This window comes from Mesoplodon densirostris, chromosome 2 (genome assembly GCF_025265405.1).
Source record: "Mesoplodon densirostris isolate mMesDen1 chromosome 2, mMesDen1 primary haplotype, whole genome shotgun sequence".
Classification (NCBI taxonomy): Eukaryota; Metazoa; Chordata; class Mammalia; order Artiodactyla; family Ziphiidae; genus Mesoplodon; species Mesoplodon densirostris.
Genome location: NC_082662.1, coordinates 97,989,627 through 98,006,725, shown reverse-complemented (window position 1 = coordinate 98,006,725; position 17,099 = coordinate 97,989,627). Strand labels below are relative to the sequence as shown.

At 34.7% G+C, this 17,099-nt stretch overlaps 1 protein-coding gene across 1 annotated transcript in view; it reads right to left on the bottom strand.

Moving 5' to 3' along the window:
• The window catches only part of STXBP3 (syntaxin binding protein 3), a 55,365-nt gene that overhangs the window by 26,255 nt on the left and 12,011 nt on the right, over positions 1 to 17,099 (bottom strand). The window contains exons 4-8 of the mRNA XM_060090204.1: positions 14,477 to 14,553; positions 11,788 to 11,866; positions 10,457 to 10,557; positions 5,386 to 5,540; positions 2,016 to 2,106 (exon numbers count right to left, since the gene is read on the bottom strand). Coding sequence (XP_059946187.1) covers positions 2,016 to 2,106; positions 5,386 to 5,540; positions 10,457 to 10,557; positions 11,788 to 11,866; positions 14,477 to 14,553 — 503 coding nt within the window. The remainder of the gene's footprint in view (positions 1 to 2,015; positions 2,107 to 5,385; positions 5,541 to 10,456; positions 10,558 to 11,787; positions 11,867 to 14,476; positions 14,554 to 17,099) is intronic.

Genomic DNA, 17,099 nt, shown 5'->3' with positions numbered 1-17,099 from the left:
TATTTACTTCCAGCAGACAAAGGTAAACTACATAGAATAGACCTTTAAAATTTTTTTTAGTTAACCATTCACTCATTTAAATAAACCTTGAGATAGTATGGTATAGTGATTAAGAGCACAGCCTCTGGAATCAGGTAGATCTGGGTTTGAATCCAGCCTTGACCACTTTCTCTCTTTCATTTTTTTTTTTTTTTAATTTTTTGGCCACGCCACGCAGCTTATGGGATTTTAGTTCCCTGACCAGGGATCGAACGTAGGCCCTCAGCAGTGACAGCATGGAGACCTAACCACTGAACCGCCAGGGAATTCCCAGCCTTGACCACTTTCTTGCTGTACAACTTTGGACAAATTGCTTAACTTGTTAATATCTCAGTATTCTTATTAAAAAACAAACAAAAAATATATATATTTAATCGGAACCTCTGCCCTATAAGATTACTGTAAAGATTAAATGTAATAATACCATGAACACTTAGCACAGTGCCTGGCACTTAGTAAGCCCTCAATACATGTAAGTTATGAGTCTTCAGAAATATGAATAGGAAAAAGACTGTGCAATATAAGTGCTATATCAGGGCTTGGGGTTATGAAAGTATGTGAGAGGAAGAATCACTTGACCTGAAGAGTGAGGAAAGACTTCAAAAAGGAGGTGACACTCTCTCAGGTCCTTGAATGAAGAAAAGGTATCAAGCATTTGAAAGATGTATAATTTCTGAGGCAGAAAGAATGGAAAGGACAAGTTTGGTTTTTGTGGATTTTCCTTTTTCTCATTGAAATCATGAAGGACTAAAGGGATATTAACTAATATAATGATCGTTTATCTCTTTCCTCATTCAACAAACATTTATTGACTACCTACTATGCTATGTATACCGAGCCATTATCTTCATAACTACAACCAGGACAACAGATTTCACTAGTCCTCCAAACCAAAAACTAGTAACTTTTAAAGTTCTGAACCAACATTACATCTAATCTTACACCCTCCATTCTAGCCAAGTTGTTTGTGAATTTTGCCTTTTTCTCTATGCTTCTGCCCAAAGAATCCTGTTATCCAAGAAAAAAACTCCCTCTTCTTTTATACTCATTCTTCAAGCTCAAGGGCCTCTTACTCTAGGATGCCTTCCAAGACTCCAGTTACAATAAGATTAAGCCTCAGCCTATGTTCCCACTACATTTCATGTATTCTTCTCTCATTCCTCTTACTACATGCATTGTAGTTGGTGGTTTCCTTGCCCATCTCCTCTTCTAAACTATCAACAGTTCCTTCTTCTCATTCTTCAGCTACTGTAATATGGCTTCCTAGCCCTGTGGCACCACCTCTGTCAGTCTACTCAAGCTCTTCACTCTCCAACCCAAGCTCAAATGCTAGAATTCCCCAGGTTCTAATCTTAGTCTTAGATTACTTTATATTACCTTGATAAGACAGTAATAGCTGTCATTCATTAAACTCCTATTATATGCCAAACACAAGCTAATCTGCCTAATCTTCATACCAACCAAGCAAGGTACATATCATCTGATCCATTTTATAGATGAAAATACAACTCAGAGTAAATAATATGTCCAAGAACACAAAGCTGGTGATAACAGGAAAAATGTTTATTAACTGTTTACTCAGTTGCAAGCACTATTCTAAAAACTTTTTATGTATTAACTCATTTAATCCTCTATTTTATAAAATAGGTATTCTCTTATTATCCCCATTTTATAGATAAGAAAACTTAGGCACAGAGAAGTTACATCATTTGCTAATTGACGTATCTATGAATTAAATGGCATAGCCAGGATATAGACAAAGTGCTTACTTCAAAACCCTTATCTTCCCCTCTAAGCCACACTGTCTATTCAGACTTCTACTACCACTTACATCAGTGATTCCCAAATCAAAATTGGGGATCTGTGCTAATGATTCTCAAATCAATACTGGAAAATGAATGAACAACAGTTTCCTTGGTTTATAAAGAAATAAGACAGACTTTATGCATAACCACTATTTGTCTTTTATATGTTACCTTTATTAGGCTCTTTTCATCAATCTTGTAGTAGTTTTCAAGTTTTTTTTCAACAAGCTGAGCAAGTTTACTGGCATTATCCAGAGGTTTACTAGAAATGGAAAAAATGTTCGAACAATTATCTTTCTTTCAAGACACACTTTACAATAGCAAGTTGAATTCTAAAATTAAACCATAAATTAATTTAAAAGATTTTATAAACATGGAGAAGTTCAGATAATACATCAAATATAATGCTATATCAATTTGTCTGGATTTTATCAATGTAAACCTTATCATATGTGCTTCAGATTTTTTTCATATGAAGGAAATATTATAAATAAAACTGCAGTTCCTTTATTCCCCTCCCAATTCCCGGTCTTCTCCCCCACCCCTAGCTACCCCCACTCCAAGGCAACTACTATCATGAATTTGATATGTATTCTTCCTGTCATTACTATTATACACGTTTACTGTTTTATATGTGTTTTAACAGTATGTTTTTACTGTTCTATATATGTGTGAGATCTATGTTGACACACATATCAAATTTAATCATTTTAGTTCTATATAGTATTCCATCATATGATTTATACTGGATTCTATGCATTCATTCCCCCAAAGATGGACATTTAAGTCATTCTCAATTTTATACCATTGCAAACAACATTGAAACAAATATCTTTGTACATACATCTCCATGTACATGTTTCTCTAGATATATTATTTCTAAAAGTATAACTGCTAGATTATATGGTATGTACATTTTCAACTTTTCCAGATATTACCATATTACTCTCCAAATTACTTGACCAATTATCTCTCCCACTAGCAGTATGAAATCTCCCTACATGCTCTCTAACACTTAGTCAACTTTCCAATACAGTCTTTTGCATAAAATCTTATATACCACTATCTTCTAAAATGATAAAATCATACTCTAAACTGTAACTTCATGATCAGTGACATTAGTGTAACTTCTGAGTCTACAAGAAATTGTTAGAAAAGGCTCTTCAATTAGCACACCAACCTCAAAAATGGAGGCTCTCCTTGTAAAGGGCTTCAAAGTGTTAAAGGACCTTTAGGTTTTATACCTCAAAAGTAAATAAAGCAGCAACTATAAAGAATAATTTATTATGTATTTTGCTTTAAAATATTTTCAAAAGGAAATAATTTCATGTTAGAATTACACTTGAAAAGTCCATGAGGCATAAAAGAATACTTTGTGAAAGAACAGGTAGGATTCTAAAAGCCTGATTATTTAACTATTACAATAACTCCAAACAGGTCCAAAGGTGAGCTATTAAATTATAAACTGGCCTCAGTTATCCCTCAGTATCCACAGGGGATTGGTTCCAGGACCTCACTCAGATTTCAAAATCTATGGATGCTTAAGCCCCTTTTATAAAATGGCGTAGTATTTGCATATAAACTATGCATATCCCCCATATACTTTAAATCACCTCTAGATTACTTATAACACTAATACAGTGTAAATGCTATGTAAATAGTCATAAATACAATGTAAATGTTATGTAAATAGTTGTCTGCATGTAGCAAATTCAAGTTTTGCTTTCTGGAACTTCCTGGAATTTTGTTTTTTTAATATTTTCAATCCACAATTGGTTGAATCTGAGGATGCCGAACCTGTGGATACATATGGCTGACTATATTACATACTCATTTCCCTGAACAGAGCCAAACACCAAGAGCAGAAGTTTGAACAGAGACTGAACTCTAGCAGGAGATAAACCACTTAGTTCAGAATGTAATTAGCATATCACCTATAAGAAAAAGAATGTTTCCAACACCTGAGGTATGAGTGAAGAGCCTGTTTGGTCACATCTGAATTAAGGAGAGTTACTATATTCTTTCTAAGTAATTAACACAAGATTTTTTAAATGGTCAAGAATAATGAAACTTAAATATAAAGTACTACATGAATTTGAAATTAAACAATTCATCCAACTACCCGGACAAATGTCAATGTTTAAGTTAAAGAAACTTTTAAAACAGAAACAAGTGACATAACTTAGTAGTAGTACAGTATATTTACGTCTACTAGTTTATTAGTATCATACACTATTCTGAGTTCTTTACAGATATTAACTCATTTAATTCTAAAAACAACCTTATAAAGTGAGTACTATGATTGTTTCCATTTCATAGATAAAGAAACTGAGAGCAGAAGGATCACACAGCCAGTAAGTAGCAGAGATTAAAATCCAAGCTGTCTGGCTATACAGAACAACATGAATGTCTAAGAACATAATACTGAACAAAGCCAGAAATAAAAAACATCATAACCCCATTTATACCAAGTTCAAAATCAGGCAAAACTAAAATACGTGTTAGAAGTCAGGACAGTAGTTACCTCTGGGGAGGAGACAGGGGGTGACGACTAGAGGGGATCATGAGGGGGGGCCTCTGAGATACTGTTAGTATTCTATTTCTTGACCTTGGTGAAGTTAGATGGGTATGTTCACTTTGGAATGATTTATCAAGCCATATAAATATAATTTATGCACTTTACAGTAAACTTTACTTTTAATAAGAAGCAAATAAACAAAGGTACATAGTACTACAGTCAAACTTTAACTTTTAAAAAACTCCAAAAATCGGGCTTCCCTGGTGGCGCAGTGGGTAAGAATCCGCCTGCCAATGCAGGGGACACGGATCTGAGCCCTGGTCCAGGAAGATCCCACATGCCGCAGAGCAACTAAGCCCGTGCGCCACAAATACTGAGCCTGCGCTCCAGAGCTTGTGAGCCACAACTACTGAGCCCACGTGCCACAACTACTGAAGCCTGCACTCCTAGAGCCAGTGCTCCGCAACAACAGAAGCCACCGCAATGAGAAGCCCGCGCACCACAACGAGGAGCAGCCCCCGCTCGCCGCAACTAGAGAAAGCCCACGTGCAGCAATGAAGACCCAATGCAGCCAAAAATAAAATAAATAATAATAATTAAAAAAAAAAAACCTCCAAAAATCTATTTAAAATGGCTACTGGAATTAGATACCATAGATATTTAGATACTATAACCAGTATCCAGATACTATGACTATTTAAATTTGGTGGAAATTCAATAAAACATTAAATGTAAGATGGTATTCCCCACAGGACAACAAAGACATTCTTCTAAGCATTCCTTAAACTCATGAAAAATATACATGTAAACCATACCAAATTTAAGCTCTGAAATTCAGTAATAGAGGCTACTAGTTACTCTGAAATTTAAGCCTTAAACTTTAAATCTCCTATATGTACAGCATAATTTTATAAAGAAATAAATTCTTCAAACCAACACACAAAAGCACAGAGACATTACTTACCTGTATACCAAAGAGCAAATAGACAGCATAACATATAAAGGCACCACTGAGTGTCTTACCTTTTATATCTGACTCCAGGATTTTCATCCAAGGTAGCACATACTGTAACTATCTGCTCAGCCATCGCTTCCATGATGATATCTTTTCCATTTGCATTACTAGGGTCTGGATTGTAACAGTAATAGAATGCATCTGGTACATCAAGAGTATATACCTAAGTTAGGCCAAAAAAAGTCACACTGTCAATTTAGAAACTTGACTAAAAATATATATCTAGAAAAACACAGCTATTCCTTGGGATTCTAAAAAAAAATACTTGCACCAACCATGCTGTTTCCTGAAACAACTGTGTCTTTACCTTAATCAAATCTCATTTTCTCTGTCATCTTGATTTCATCCTTTATTTCTTTTCTCACTCTCCTTTCCTGCTTAGTCTACCTCTCTCCTTAAATTCTGGTTTCATATATAGATTGTACTCTTTGATTTTCTCTACCTGTGCAGCAGATGAAGAAATCTGAGGTAGTCAAATAAAAATAAAAATCTAAAACCTGGCACAAAGAAATAAAACAAAGCCAAAATTGGTCTATATATTTGACATACATTAAAATCTTAACCCATTAGAGAATAACCTAGAAATTTTCCAAAGTTGATATATATCTTCAACTCTTTAGCTTATATTCTTAATGTCCTTAAAATAGAGATATACTTCCCCAAAAGACAGAGCACTGTGCCAGACAAAGTACTGGTCTTACGATATATACAGTGAAACCTCACAGACACTTTTCAACTAACAAAAGCATTTACTTACATGCAAAGAATTGGATTAGAGATTTACTATTATTGTGTTATTTGAAGAATACAAAAGAAAAAGCTCTCTAATTGGAGTTGAGATTTTCCCATCAAATTAATTTTAATTTTGTTTTTTAAACAATGATAGTAATCCCCCTTAGCCTAGGATAATGTATTGAGTGTAAAAGTAGACATGTAATAAACATTATAGGTTAACTGATGAATTATGAAAAAACTCCCCTGCATTTCCTTTCACACAAAGTAATTCGTTTCTCTGAACATAACGCATCACTAACAGCAGCAGCCTGAACAGACTGAGATTTAGCTGAAGCTACCACTTATGTCTGTGTTGCTGTATTAACAAAGTCTTAGTTGCTGTATTAACTGCCAACAAGCACCCTACAGCTGGACTGTGGCTTTCTCATAGCATTCTATCCCACTGCAGTAGATAATATCTGTTCAAAAATATTTATTGCCCTCCCTACAGGGCCTCTCCCTATGGGAGTATACTTCCCACTCATTGATATCAGGCTTGCTATGGTCATTGGAATGTGAGTAGAAGTGACATGTGCCACTTCCCTAGAGAAGCTTTAAAAGCCATTGTATGGCTCCACCATTTCTCTTTTCCCTCTGCTATGTCCCAGACAGGGGCTACTCCTTCAGCCTAAGTCCCAGAATGAAGAGGATGTAGAGCAAAGCCCCAGTCAAACCACAATGGACACTAACGTGAAGGAGAAATAAACTTTGTTGTTGTTGTAATGCACTGTGATTTGGGGAGTTGTTACCACAGCTTAAATTAATCTTAGCTATTATCTAATACTCTAATGAACCAAATACAATTTTGGAGCTGGTTTTCATTCTACACTCACATCTGCCCGTTCCTTCCTTCTCCTCCTCCCACTTTCCATCACCACCATGACACGCTCCTTTAGACTATTACTAAATGCTTTCTTCATCTCCATGACCCACAATCAGCTCCTTAAATATAGGAACTCTCCCCCCCACAACCTCCATCTACTTTTCTTGCTAAATTATAGCCAGCTTAGCTCTGTTTCTACCTAGATACAATCTAGCACCCTTTCCACTAACTATACCAGACTTTTTTTACTCCCTGAGGTCCACTGTAAACAAACTCCCTTATATGCTTTAATGCTTTCCATCTAATTGCCCTAACATATATGTAACAGCATTAATTACCTTAAACCCTTTGAAAGGGAAAGAGAGCTTTCTTTAATCCCTTTGCCTCATGGATTCAGGAGGAGTCAACCACTTTCCTCTCTATGCAACTTCAAAATATGATGAGTGTCCAACTTCTCTTCTTCGGAAGACTATCATATCTGACTTTACCAATTTCTCCTCAACGATCATCCGACTTCTACTTTTCCTTAAAGACTTTAGGACTTTTCTGTACCAGCCCATTTTCTGCCATCACTCTTGATGGAACCTGGTGCCTCCTACAACCTGGTCCCAACCTACCTACAGACACAGCCTTATCTATCATACCATCACCCATTATAATCCTTATTCCTGCTGCTCCCCTGCACTTTCCTGCTTCTGTATCTTTGCACGCACGCTATTCTCACTTCTTAGAATATTTCTTCCCTCTTCATTACTACCTTATGAAATTCTATTTTTCAAGTGATTTCTCATTTTCCTAGTAAGAATTAATCTCCTCTTGTGGCAGACTATGAGCTGCCTCCTAAAAAACCATTGTTCCCTTACTTTTCAGTAATCATACCAATTATTTGGGGTAAGCAGCCATACGCTCAGCTAAAAGACTACATTTCCATTTTCCATGCACTTGGGTATTGCTATGTGACTAAATTTTAGCTAATAAGATATAAATGAAAATGTACTTTCTTCTTTCTCTCCTTCATCCTCCTTCCTCAAATGAGAATGTAATAATTCTACAGACATCTTGGATCATGAGGGCCATCCCTAAGAGACCAGGCCCCTGACAACTTTGTAGAGCCAGCATACCGGCCATATATAGCTCACTTCCTGAGTTTTTGTATATTAGCAAGAAATAAATTTCCAACTTGGTTAAACACTGAAAGTTTAAGTTGTCCTGTTATATGCAGTTGAACCTAATCTTAACTGATACTGTTTTGAAGGTGCGTAATACTTTGTATCTCTTTCACAGCTCTCGGATGAGGGTGGGGCACATATCTTGATTATCTTTTCATAGCATACTCTTTGCATCTAGAAGACAATGTCCACTGCACATGCTCTTGATAAACGCTCACACAGGCCTTTGCTTACAGCTCAAAGCAGTTAGCGATATTTCATTCATATCTTCACTTGCAAACAAACAAAAGGTCACAATACAAAACTGAGAAAATTACAATTTTCACTGTAATTTCCCCATAACAGTTAAATTTATTAAGTAAACTCCCTTAAGATATTTATCAAGGAAGTAAATTAAAAGAAAAAAACTTCTTAGGGGAAAAACATAGCCAACAGATAGGACCTTAAATAATCACAACATTTTGCAAAGACTGGTAAGTAGAAGAGTCTCATGAGATTTGTCTATACACACAAAGACAAGTTATTTCCATCAGCCATCAAATTAGTCAGATATATACACAAACCTCTCCTCCAAATACAGCAATTACTGAAATTTACTGAATTCTGAGGCTAAAACCATATTTATCTTCTGTGCAGCAAGATGCTCTGGACACATTTGTCATATTTATCACACCACTGTTTAATCCCACATCATTTTAGGATGCCCATTTTCACCCTACACTGAACTTGCATATCATATTAAAAAGAATAAATCTAGGGCCTCCCTGGTGGTGCAGTGGTTGAGAGTCCGCCTGCCGATGCAGGGGATACGGGTTCGTGCCCCGGTCTGGGAGGATCCCATATGCCGTGGAGCGGCTGGGCCCGTGAGCCATGGCCGCTGGGCCTGCGCATCCGGAGCCTGTGCTCCGCAACGGGAGAGGCCACAACAGTGAGAGGCCCGCATACCGCAAAAAGAAAGAAAAAAAAAAAAAAAAAGAATAAATCTAAAGGTAACCTTTGGAAAACAGTTTAATGTTAAGCAGATATCTTAAAATTTTACAAACTTGATTATGGTCTTTCTTTGTCAAAAACAGCAACAGCTTAGGGACTTCCCTGGTGGTCCAGTTGTAAAGAATCTGCCTTCCGATGCAGGGGACGCAGGTTTGATCCCTGGTCGGGGAACTAAGATCCCACATGCCACAGGGCAACTAAGCCCACACGCCACAACTAGAGAAGAGAAAACCCGCATGCCACAACTAGAGAGAGAAAAACCCACATGCCACAACTAGAGAGAAGCCCGGGCACTGCAAAGAAAGATCATGTGTGCCTCAACGAAGATTCCACGTGCTGCAACCAAGACCCGATGCAGCCAAATAAATAAATAATATTAAAAAATAACAAACCAAGAAACCCCCCCAAAAACCCAGCAACAGCTTAAAAGAAAAACTCATCATCCAGGACCATTCTATTTCTTAAAATATTGACCTTAGAGTTCCAAACAACAGTAAACTATTTCAATTCTATGAAATGTTGGAATCCAAACACAGAGAACAGAGCTAAACAATGCACTAGCTGTGTGATTACGGCAAGTTACTTAACCTCTTTGATTTTCCCATCTTTAAAATGTAGATAGAATTATCATCTATTCATAGGGCTATTGTGAAGATTACATGCATACATTTATGTGAAGCATTTAGGAAAGTGACACAGAGAAAGTACTATGTGTCTGCAATTATTAATTGAAGGCTCATTAACTATTCCAAAGGCAAAACAAATCTACAAAAATCCTTCATTTTATAAATTAAAATAAATAATAGTTTATATAACATTATGTAAAAAGTTTACTGAAGAACTTTGTTTTAATATCACAAATGGTTACAGAAGATAAAAGTATTTATCTCTTTGGAGTCATTTAACAAAACATTATGCTAAAAATCTTTTGGTTTCATAATCTGATAGGGCTGTAAACCTTTACACACACAGGACTTAGCAGGAGATGTGAAATTTAAGTCCACTTTTATTATTAATGTTATATTCCAATTTAGTACTCATGTTCCTCCCTTCATCAGAGGAAATGTTTATTTGTGGATTGTTCAAACTTCACCAAATACATAATATATAAAACATCTTTAGGATAAACCTTATTAACAAATAAGTTCATAAAACTGAATTTTAAAATCCATTATAAAACTAAACTTAAAAATAAAAGGCATTTGGGTCTCCTGAGCACAAGCTGCCCATTCTCCTTGCTTGACCCTTGTAACAAACCTTTCTCTGCTCAAAAAAAAATTTTTTTAATAAAAATTAAATTAAAAAAATAAAAATAGAAAGTACCTGAGATTCAAGTGGAATGAAGGAAATATTTATTTCTTTACATCTTCTTATTGTCTTGGAGCAAGAAGCCTTAATTTTGTTAAAGAGACTATCAGGGCAAACTGAGAGGGAAAAAAGAAAAAATCAAAGTATATAGCTGCATCTAAATTTTCCTTCTTTTGAGTAAATCATTCCAACATCCAAGAATATTTATTTTTTATATATAATTACTGACTTTCACAAAGTAATTTACTATGAGGACAGAGATAATATGTAAATACTGTATTTCACTTTATAGAACAGATGCATTCTAGTAATGAGGGCTGTAATAGAAATTCCACTTTCCCCATTCATATCCACCGTAACCTAAGATATATTTCCTTAGAGAGCTGCTAACACAGCAAACTAAAATTGTTAGGAAGGAAAATCAAGTCCAAACTAAGGACTTAATAAACTTTCATAGGACTTTCAGAACTTTTAGGAATTTATACTACTTTTCTAAATCTGCCACTAAGTGCAGCCACACCACACAAATTTTTAATTTTTCCTTGAATTACAGGATATCCTCTAGTGTCAGGAAATTCTAAGCCTCTAAACTAGTAAGTTCTGGACCTTAGAACCTGTCTTTTCCCCCCTTTTACCTAACTGCTTATATAGTTTCACTAAAACTAGGTTGGAGTATCAACCACTGGCTTCTGCTGTCTTTTAACATGTTGTTCTTTACCCTCAAAATTCCTTAAATTTAAAGAGGCTTCATACTCATTAAATTTTATCAATTCCATAAACATGAATTTCTGTATAATAAGGTTACTTAAATGACAAATGCTTATGATATGGGCTTTTAAAAAATACAAGCTACTACTAGGTATGAGATTAAAATTTACAGGAAAAATAATATAGAAAGCTGCTTTTTATTTGAATGTACAGCATAGAAAAAGAAATGTGATAGGTTTTCTCCCTTAATATAAGCAAACAGATGGCAGTTTCTTCAGTGTATCTCCCAAAGGGTCTTATTTTTTTATTATATAATCAAATCCCCAGTTGAAACTTTTATTTAAAGAAGAATTCTTCCTGTTATTGGCACAGAATTTGAGGGATAGCCCTCTCCATCAACCCCCTCACCCCTGTATACCAGCAAAAATGACTATCTTTTGAAACTAGTTTGGAATGATTTAATTTTCTATCACCTTACCATGAATTAGCATAGAAATAATCTTATATTTTTAGATTCTTTCTAACCTAATTAGAACAAACAATAAATAGTCACTAGTACTAAAATAGCATTATAAGAAATACTTCATAATTAACAGGATTTGAAGTAATGAAGCAATAACTTTTACAAAGCTACTTACAGTCAGTGAAGTAGATATATGCTGCTTTGTATTTGTTCTCCGATTTACTTCCGAAATCACGTAAAAAACAGTCTACAGACTTAAAAAAGGTTAGATGTTAATATACATTTTATCAAATACTAATTTAAATATGCTAGCTTTTGAAATAACTAAGATTATTTTGATGATAAAGTAAAACCTTAACTGTCAAAAGATTAATTTATAAACTGATTTTTTAAGATGCTATGTTGTCTAGCCAGTTATAGCTAGAAGCATAGTAAGCAGTAAGGTAAAATGTATGAACAGAGTGCTGTTTTGGTGACGAGGAGCTCTAGGAATGGTCAAGTGACTGAGAAGCTGAAGCAACATAAAAGACAAAGACCACTGGAAGATAACAAATCAAGGAATTGAGAAGTCAATGAACGTACTGAAAGCATTATCTACAGGGAAAATGAAACCATCCAGACTATGACTGGAGAACTGCTGAACAGACTGACAGCGAGCTAGGAGCTAAAATTGTCAAGGGGGATTAGAATGAAAAAGCCAAAGGTTGGCAGACTGCGAAGAGGAGGGAGCGCAGGTAGTATAGTCTAATAGTATTTGCCTCTATGCTGGTAGTTTTAAAGATACAGTAGCCTGAAAGCAAAAATGAAAAACAAACAATTTAATTCTGTCTCATCCATCTGTTCCTTTTTCTCCTCCTGCAACTCCTAGAACTAGTATATTTCTGTTAGAGCTCATGAATCTATCCCGCAAGTCTCTTATCCTTCCCCTCGTGATTTCAGTGATTGTTTTTTTTGCTTTGAGATACTCCATTTTTATCTTTTAGACTATTAATTCAAATTTCCATAGTGATTATCCTCTTCAATTAACTATTTAACTGAGAAAATAAACTTCTGAGCTTCGGAAAGTTTATGTGCTACACCAGACCCTTCTTAAGTGTACTATTTTTCTGTTCTGGTTATCATTCTTCCCTCCAAGCCCCTATATGTTGCTAGATGTGCCCTTTTTTTAATTCTTATTAAACTGTCTCTCTCTGGCCACCTGACCTACTTAGATGTGTGGTTGCTTCTCTTTGTCAGCTCACTTGAAGCTTAGGTTTAGTTGTTGGAGTATCCTAAATAGAGGCAGTACCATAAGAAGAGGAAGGCGAAGAGGAAAGCAAAGAAGTTTCTCCTGAGGGCTGTAGGTATAAAAGCAAAAATCCACCCAACTGACCTTTCCCCTAGGGTTCACAGATCTCTTATACACAAACTCTTCCTGAAATCTGTCATTTTATGACCCTTGCTTGGGAACTCTCTGATGCTGGTCTCCACGTGCTCACCCAGCCCGTGAAGAAGGAAATCTCACATCAAGTTTCTCTACAAATACCCAAGGAGCCCAGGGCCTCACATATACCCAGAGGCCTATAGAACCCAAGAGGTAATGGATTCAGGACAGGAAGAGAAACTGGAGTTGGTTATGGTAGATAAAGGAGTCACATTCAGGTATCATTTTCTTTGAATCCTTTGATTCCTTACTGAATACATAATTTTGTATCCTGCTTTTGTCACTAACATTAAAAATGAACATTTATATAGATCATTAAAATTTTCTAGAAACCTCATTTTCAATGGCCACATGGTCTTTCATACCAGTATTTGTTATGCTAAGAATTTATCTGGATATCTTTACTGCTTTTGAAATTTAGTTTGACAATTTATTTGATTTTTTTTTACAATAAACTCCAAGATTCAGAACGTTTCAAGGTTCTTGATATGGCAAATTATTTTCCAAAAAGGCTGTATTAATCTATACTCCCACTAGCAGTATATAGTAGTTTCTACTCCATTAACCATTGATAATGGGTATTGACAGCTAGAATAGGATACATAGATAAATAAATAAATGTCTACATATACACACTTTTTTTTAATCCCTCTGCCAATTTAGTCGGTGAAAATGGTGCTTCTTTCATTTTTTCTGATCATGAATTTTATCTTATAAAATTATATTACAGATAAGATATAAAACGTCATTAAAATCCACCAGCAGCCAATATATAGAGACCATATAGTAAATATCTGGGTTTTTCCCTACTGTCTGCTCTGCTAGAGTTAGAAGAAATGAAATTGGAATTGCCAAATTAGCATTCTTATTCTAAGAATAAGCCAAAGGATGTGTTGGAAAATGCATTCTCAGATACTATACAGAATAAAGGAATTTGATACTCTATATGGCTCTAAAGTTTTGGCTTTAAGTATGAATGAAATCATGGTTAGATTATAAAGAAATTCCTTTCCCATAAAAAAACATATATACATACATATATGCATATATACATACATATATGTGTGTACACCCATACATATATGTATACTATAGGGAAGTCACTAAGATAAATGAAAGATTAATCCAAGACCATTTCTTTTACATACATTTCCATCCTCCTAAAAATTATGGTTGAATAGAAACTGCATGGGTACAAATTATTGAAAGAAACTCTATCATTTTATATAATTAAATTCTGCTTTAATAGATGGGGAGAAAGGAATTCTTTCACTTAAATATTCTCATTGAGAAGAATGCAAATGAAACAATCTTCTAACACAGGGAGACTCTCCTAAGCATCTAATAAAGGACATTTTATTACTTTGAATTTTCTAAGAGAAAATCATGTCAATGGTGAAAATTTTGAAGAACATAATATTTAAAGATTCAAAACACTCACCTTTGATGTTGGAGAGATAAAATAAAGAGCCTTCATTTGTCTGACAGGTTCTCGATTCTTATAAATATTCTCCACAACTAACCAAAAAAAAAGTCATTTTATATAACCAAATATTTATACACTTGAAACAATTTTTAAATGAAATTCACTGTACTTCTTTATTTATAATAATATACAAACACAATTGTATATCCTGGGCTTAACATTTTCTTTGTCTTCATTTGAAAAATTAAAAAGTTCTGAAAATGTGTCTTCCCTAAACTCTGGGCTAAGTGCTCATCATGAGAAAAAAAGATAAAGCAGCTATTTGATAGTTAGGTCTACCAGCATAAGCAATCAACATGCCATGAAGAAACCAAGAAAATGCATTTAAAATTAAAATATGTATTTCTTTGGGCTTCCCTGGTGGCGCAGTGGTTGAGAGTCCGCCTGCTGATGCAGGGGACACGGGTTCGTGCCCCGGTCCGGGAAGATCCCACATGCCGTGGAACGGCTGGGCCCGTGAGTCATGGCCGCTGGGCCTGCGCGTCCTGAGCCTCTGCTCCGCAACGGGAGAGGCCACAACAGTGAGAGGCTCGCGTTATTGCAAAAAAAAAAAAAGTATTTCTTTTAAAAAATATTCTACTATAATAATAGAAAATATAATATCAGAAATTAGGCTAAGCATGAATTATCTGTTAAACCTCATAATAATCCTTTATGTATTTTACAAATGAGGTAACTGAGGCTTAAAAAAGTTAAGAAATTTATCCAAGTTACACAGTAAGAAAGAAGAGACAGGATTCCAACTCACATCTGTCCAACTCCAGAGTCTAAGTTTTTAACTGCTATAACATTCTTTAAATAAATTGCCAATTAACTCTTTTTCTTTTAAAACCACACATTAATATAAATCATTTTTTCAACAATGAAATATCACCATAATTTAATCAATTATGTTTTTATTATTGAAATTAAGAACTTTATAAACAACTAATATAAAACAAAGTGAATTTAAAACTAGTAAGCCCTAAATTGTCAAATTAACTATGAAGGCTATATTAAAACAATACTAACTTAAAGTATCATTCTACAAATCAAGAGAACCATCTTTCAAGATTCACGCTGGCAAAGGGCCTAGAAAGAATTTAAAACATTAATCTGACATGCAAGGAAGGCTACTGTTGGACTTCTCTTTTAAATACGATGATTCATTTTCTCATCCCTAAATTTATACTAGTATAGTATAGGTTTATCATAGCTTCTGTTAGAGAGGATATCAAATAAGATTTCTGAGGAAATAGTTAATTTTATTTTTATCTACACTCCCAACAATTGTAATTTCACCTTTAAAAGATTATGGTTAAATCTGTATTAATTTACTTTTATTGCTTAGTGACCAAAATAAAGTGTCTTACAGTCATCTTATGCTGTACATACTATGTATTATGTTTGGTGAGTAACGTACATGTTAAAATGTTGTAATATGATTTAGAACACAGACTTTGAAAAGATTCTGAAATGTCTGGTTATCAATAGCAGAAAGTGCCACTTCTTCAATTCACTGAAAAGTGGATATCTATTAAACAATAAAAAAAGGAAAGGTTTTTATGATTATTCCTATAATAGTGACAAAGGAATTATCTAATTCCCAGTCTATTTTTTTAAAGGTTTTTACTTGACTTTAGTGGAGACACTGAGGTAGCATCACAGGTGTATTTTTTTCTCATGTTTTTTAAAAGTTCCAAGACACACTGAATATTTTCACAAATGACCTGAATGCAGACAGAAAGTCTGATCACTGAACGGCCAGTGCAGGTGAGCTGATGTGGAACTCAAAAAAATGTGACATGTTCAAGTTAGTAGATATGATTATGATTAAATCAGAGCAAATCTAGATGACTGGAGGATATTGAGAACAATCCACAGCAATATGCTCCAGGATATACAGTCCTATATAACACTTCCCAAAAAAGGCTTCTGTGGTCAAATAAGTTTAGAAAATTGAATGCTATACCTATTTGCAGGGGATCCACATTATCTGCTAGCATATAAAAAAATCCAAAAAGTCCTAAAGAAACCTGGTTAGCTTTGTTTAATGCTGTTTCCCAAACTAACGTGGCCACAGAGTCCTTTCCTTGAACAATATCAATCAACACTGAACACACAGTAAGAAACAATGGTCTATAAAAATTCAATAAAACCTCCTTACAGTGCAAAAGGGTTCTGTAGCTTCATAGTGCTGTACACATATTATCAAATGGTTCTCTAACTGCACATCAGAGAGACCTCTGGGAATGTAAAAAAACTTAAGTGGCTTTATCAGTATTACACCTATCTAGTTAGTAGAAAATTCAAGGCTTTAATCTTCTAATTTCTAGTTCAGAGCTTAATTTTCTACTGAAGGTCATAAAGACCACAAACTGAATATGTAATCAACAATAAAAGATTATTTTATTAATAAATATCAAAAAGTAAACATTGCTAAATTTTTTAGGTAATCCTCTCATTCTACACAATGCTCACGCTTTCTTGAATACTGGGTGTACTTTTGAACCTCACAAGTTAGGAGTGACAGAGGATACAGATACTATACTAGAATCCAAAATATAAAAGAATTATATTTGACTTTGAGTCCCAGTTT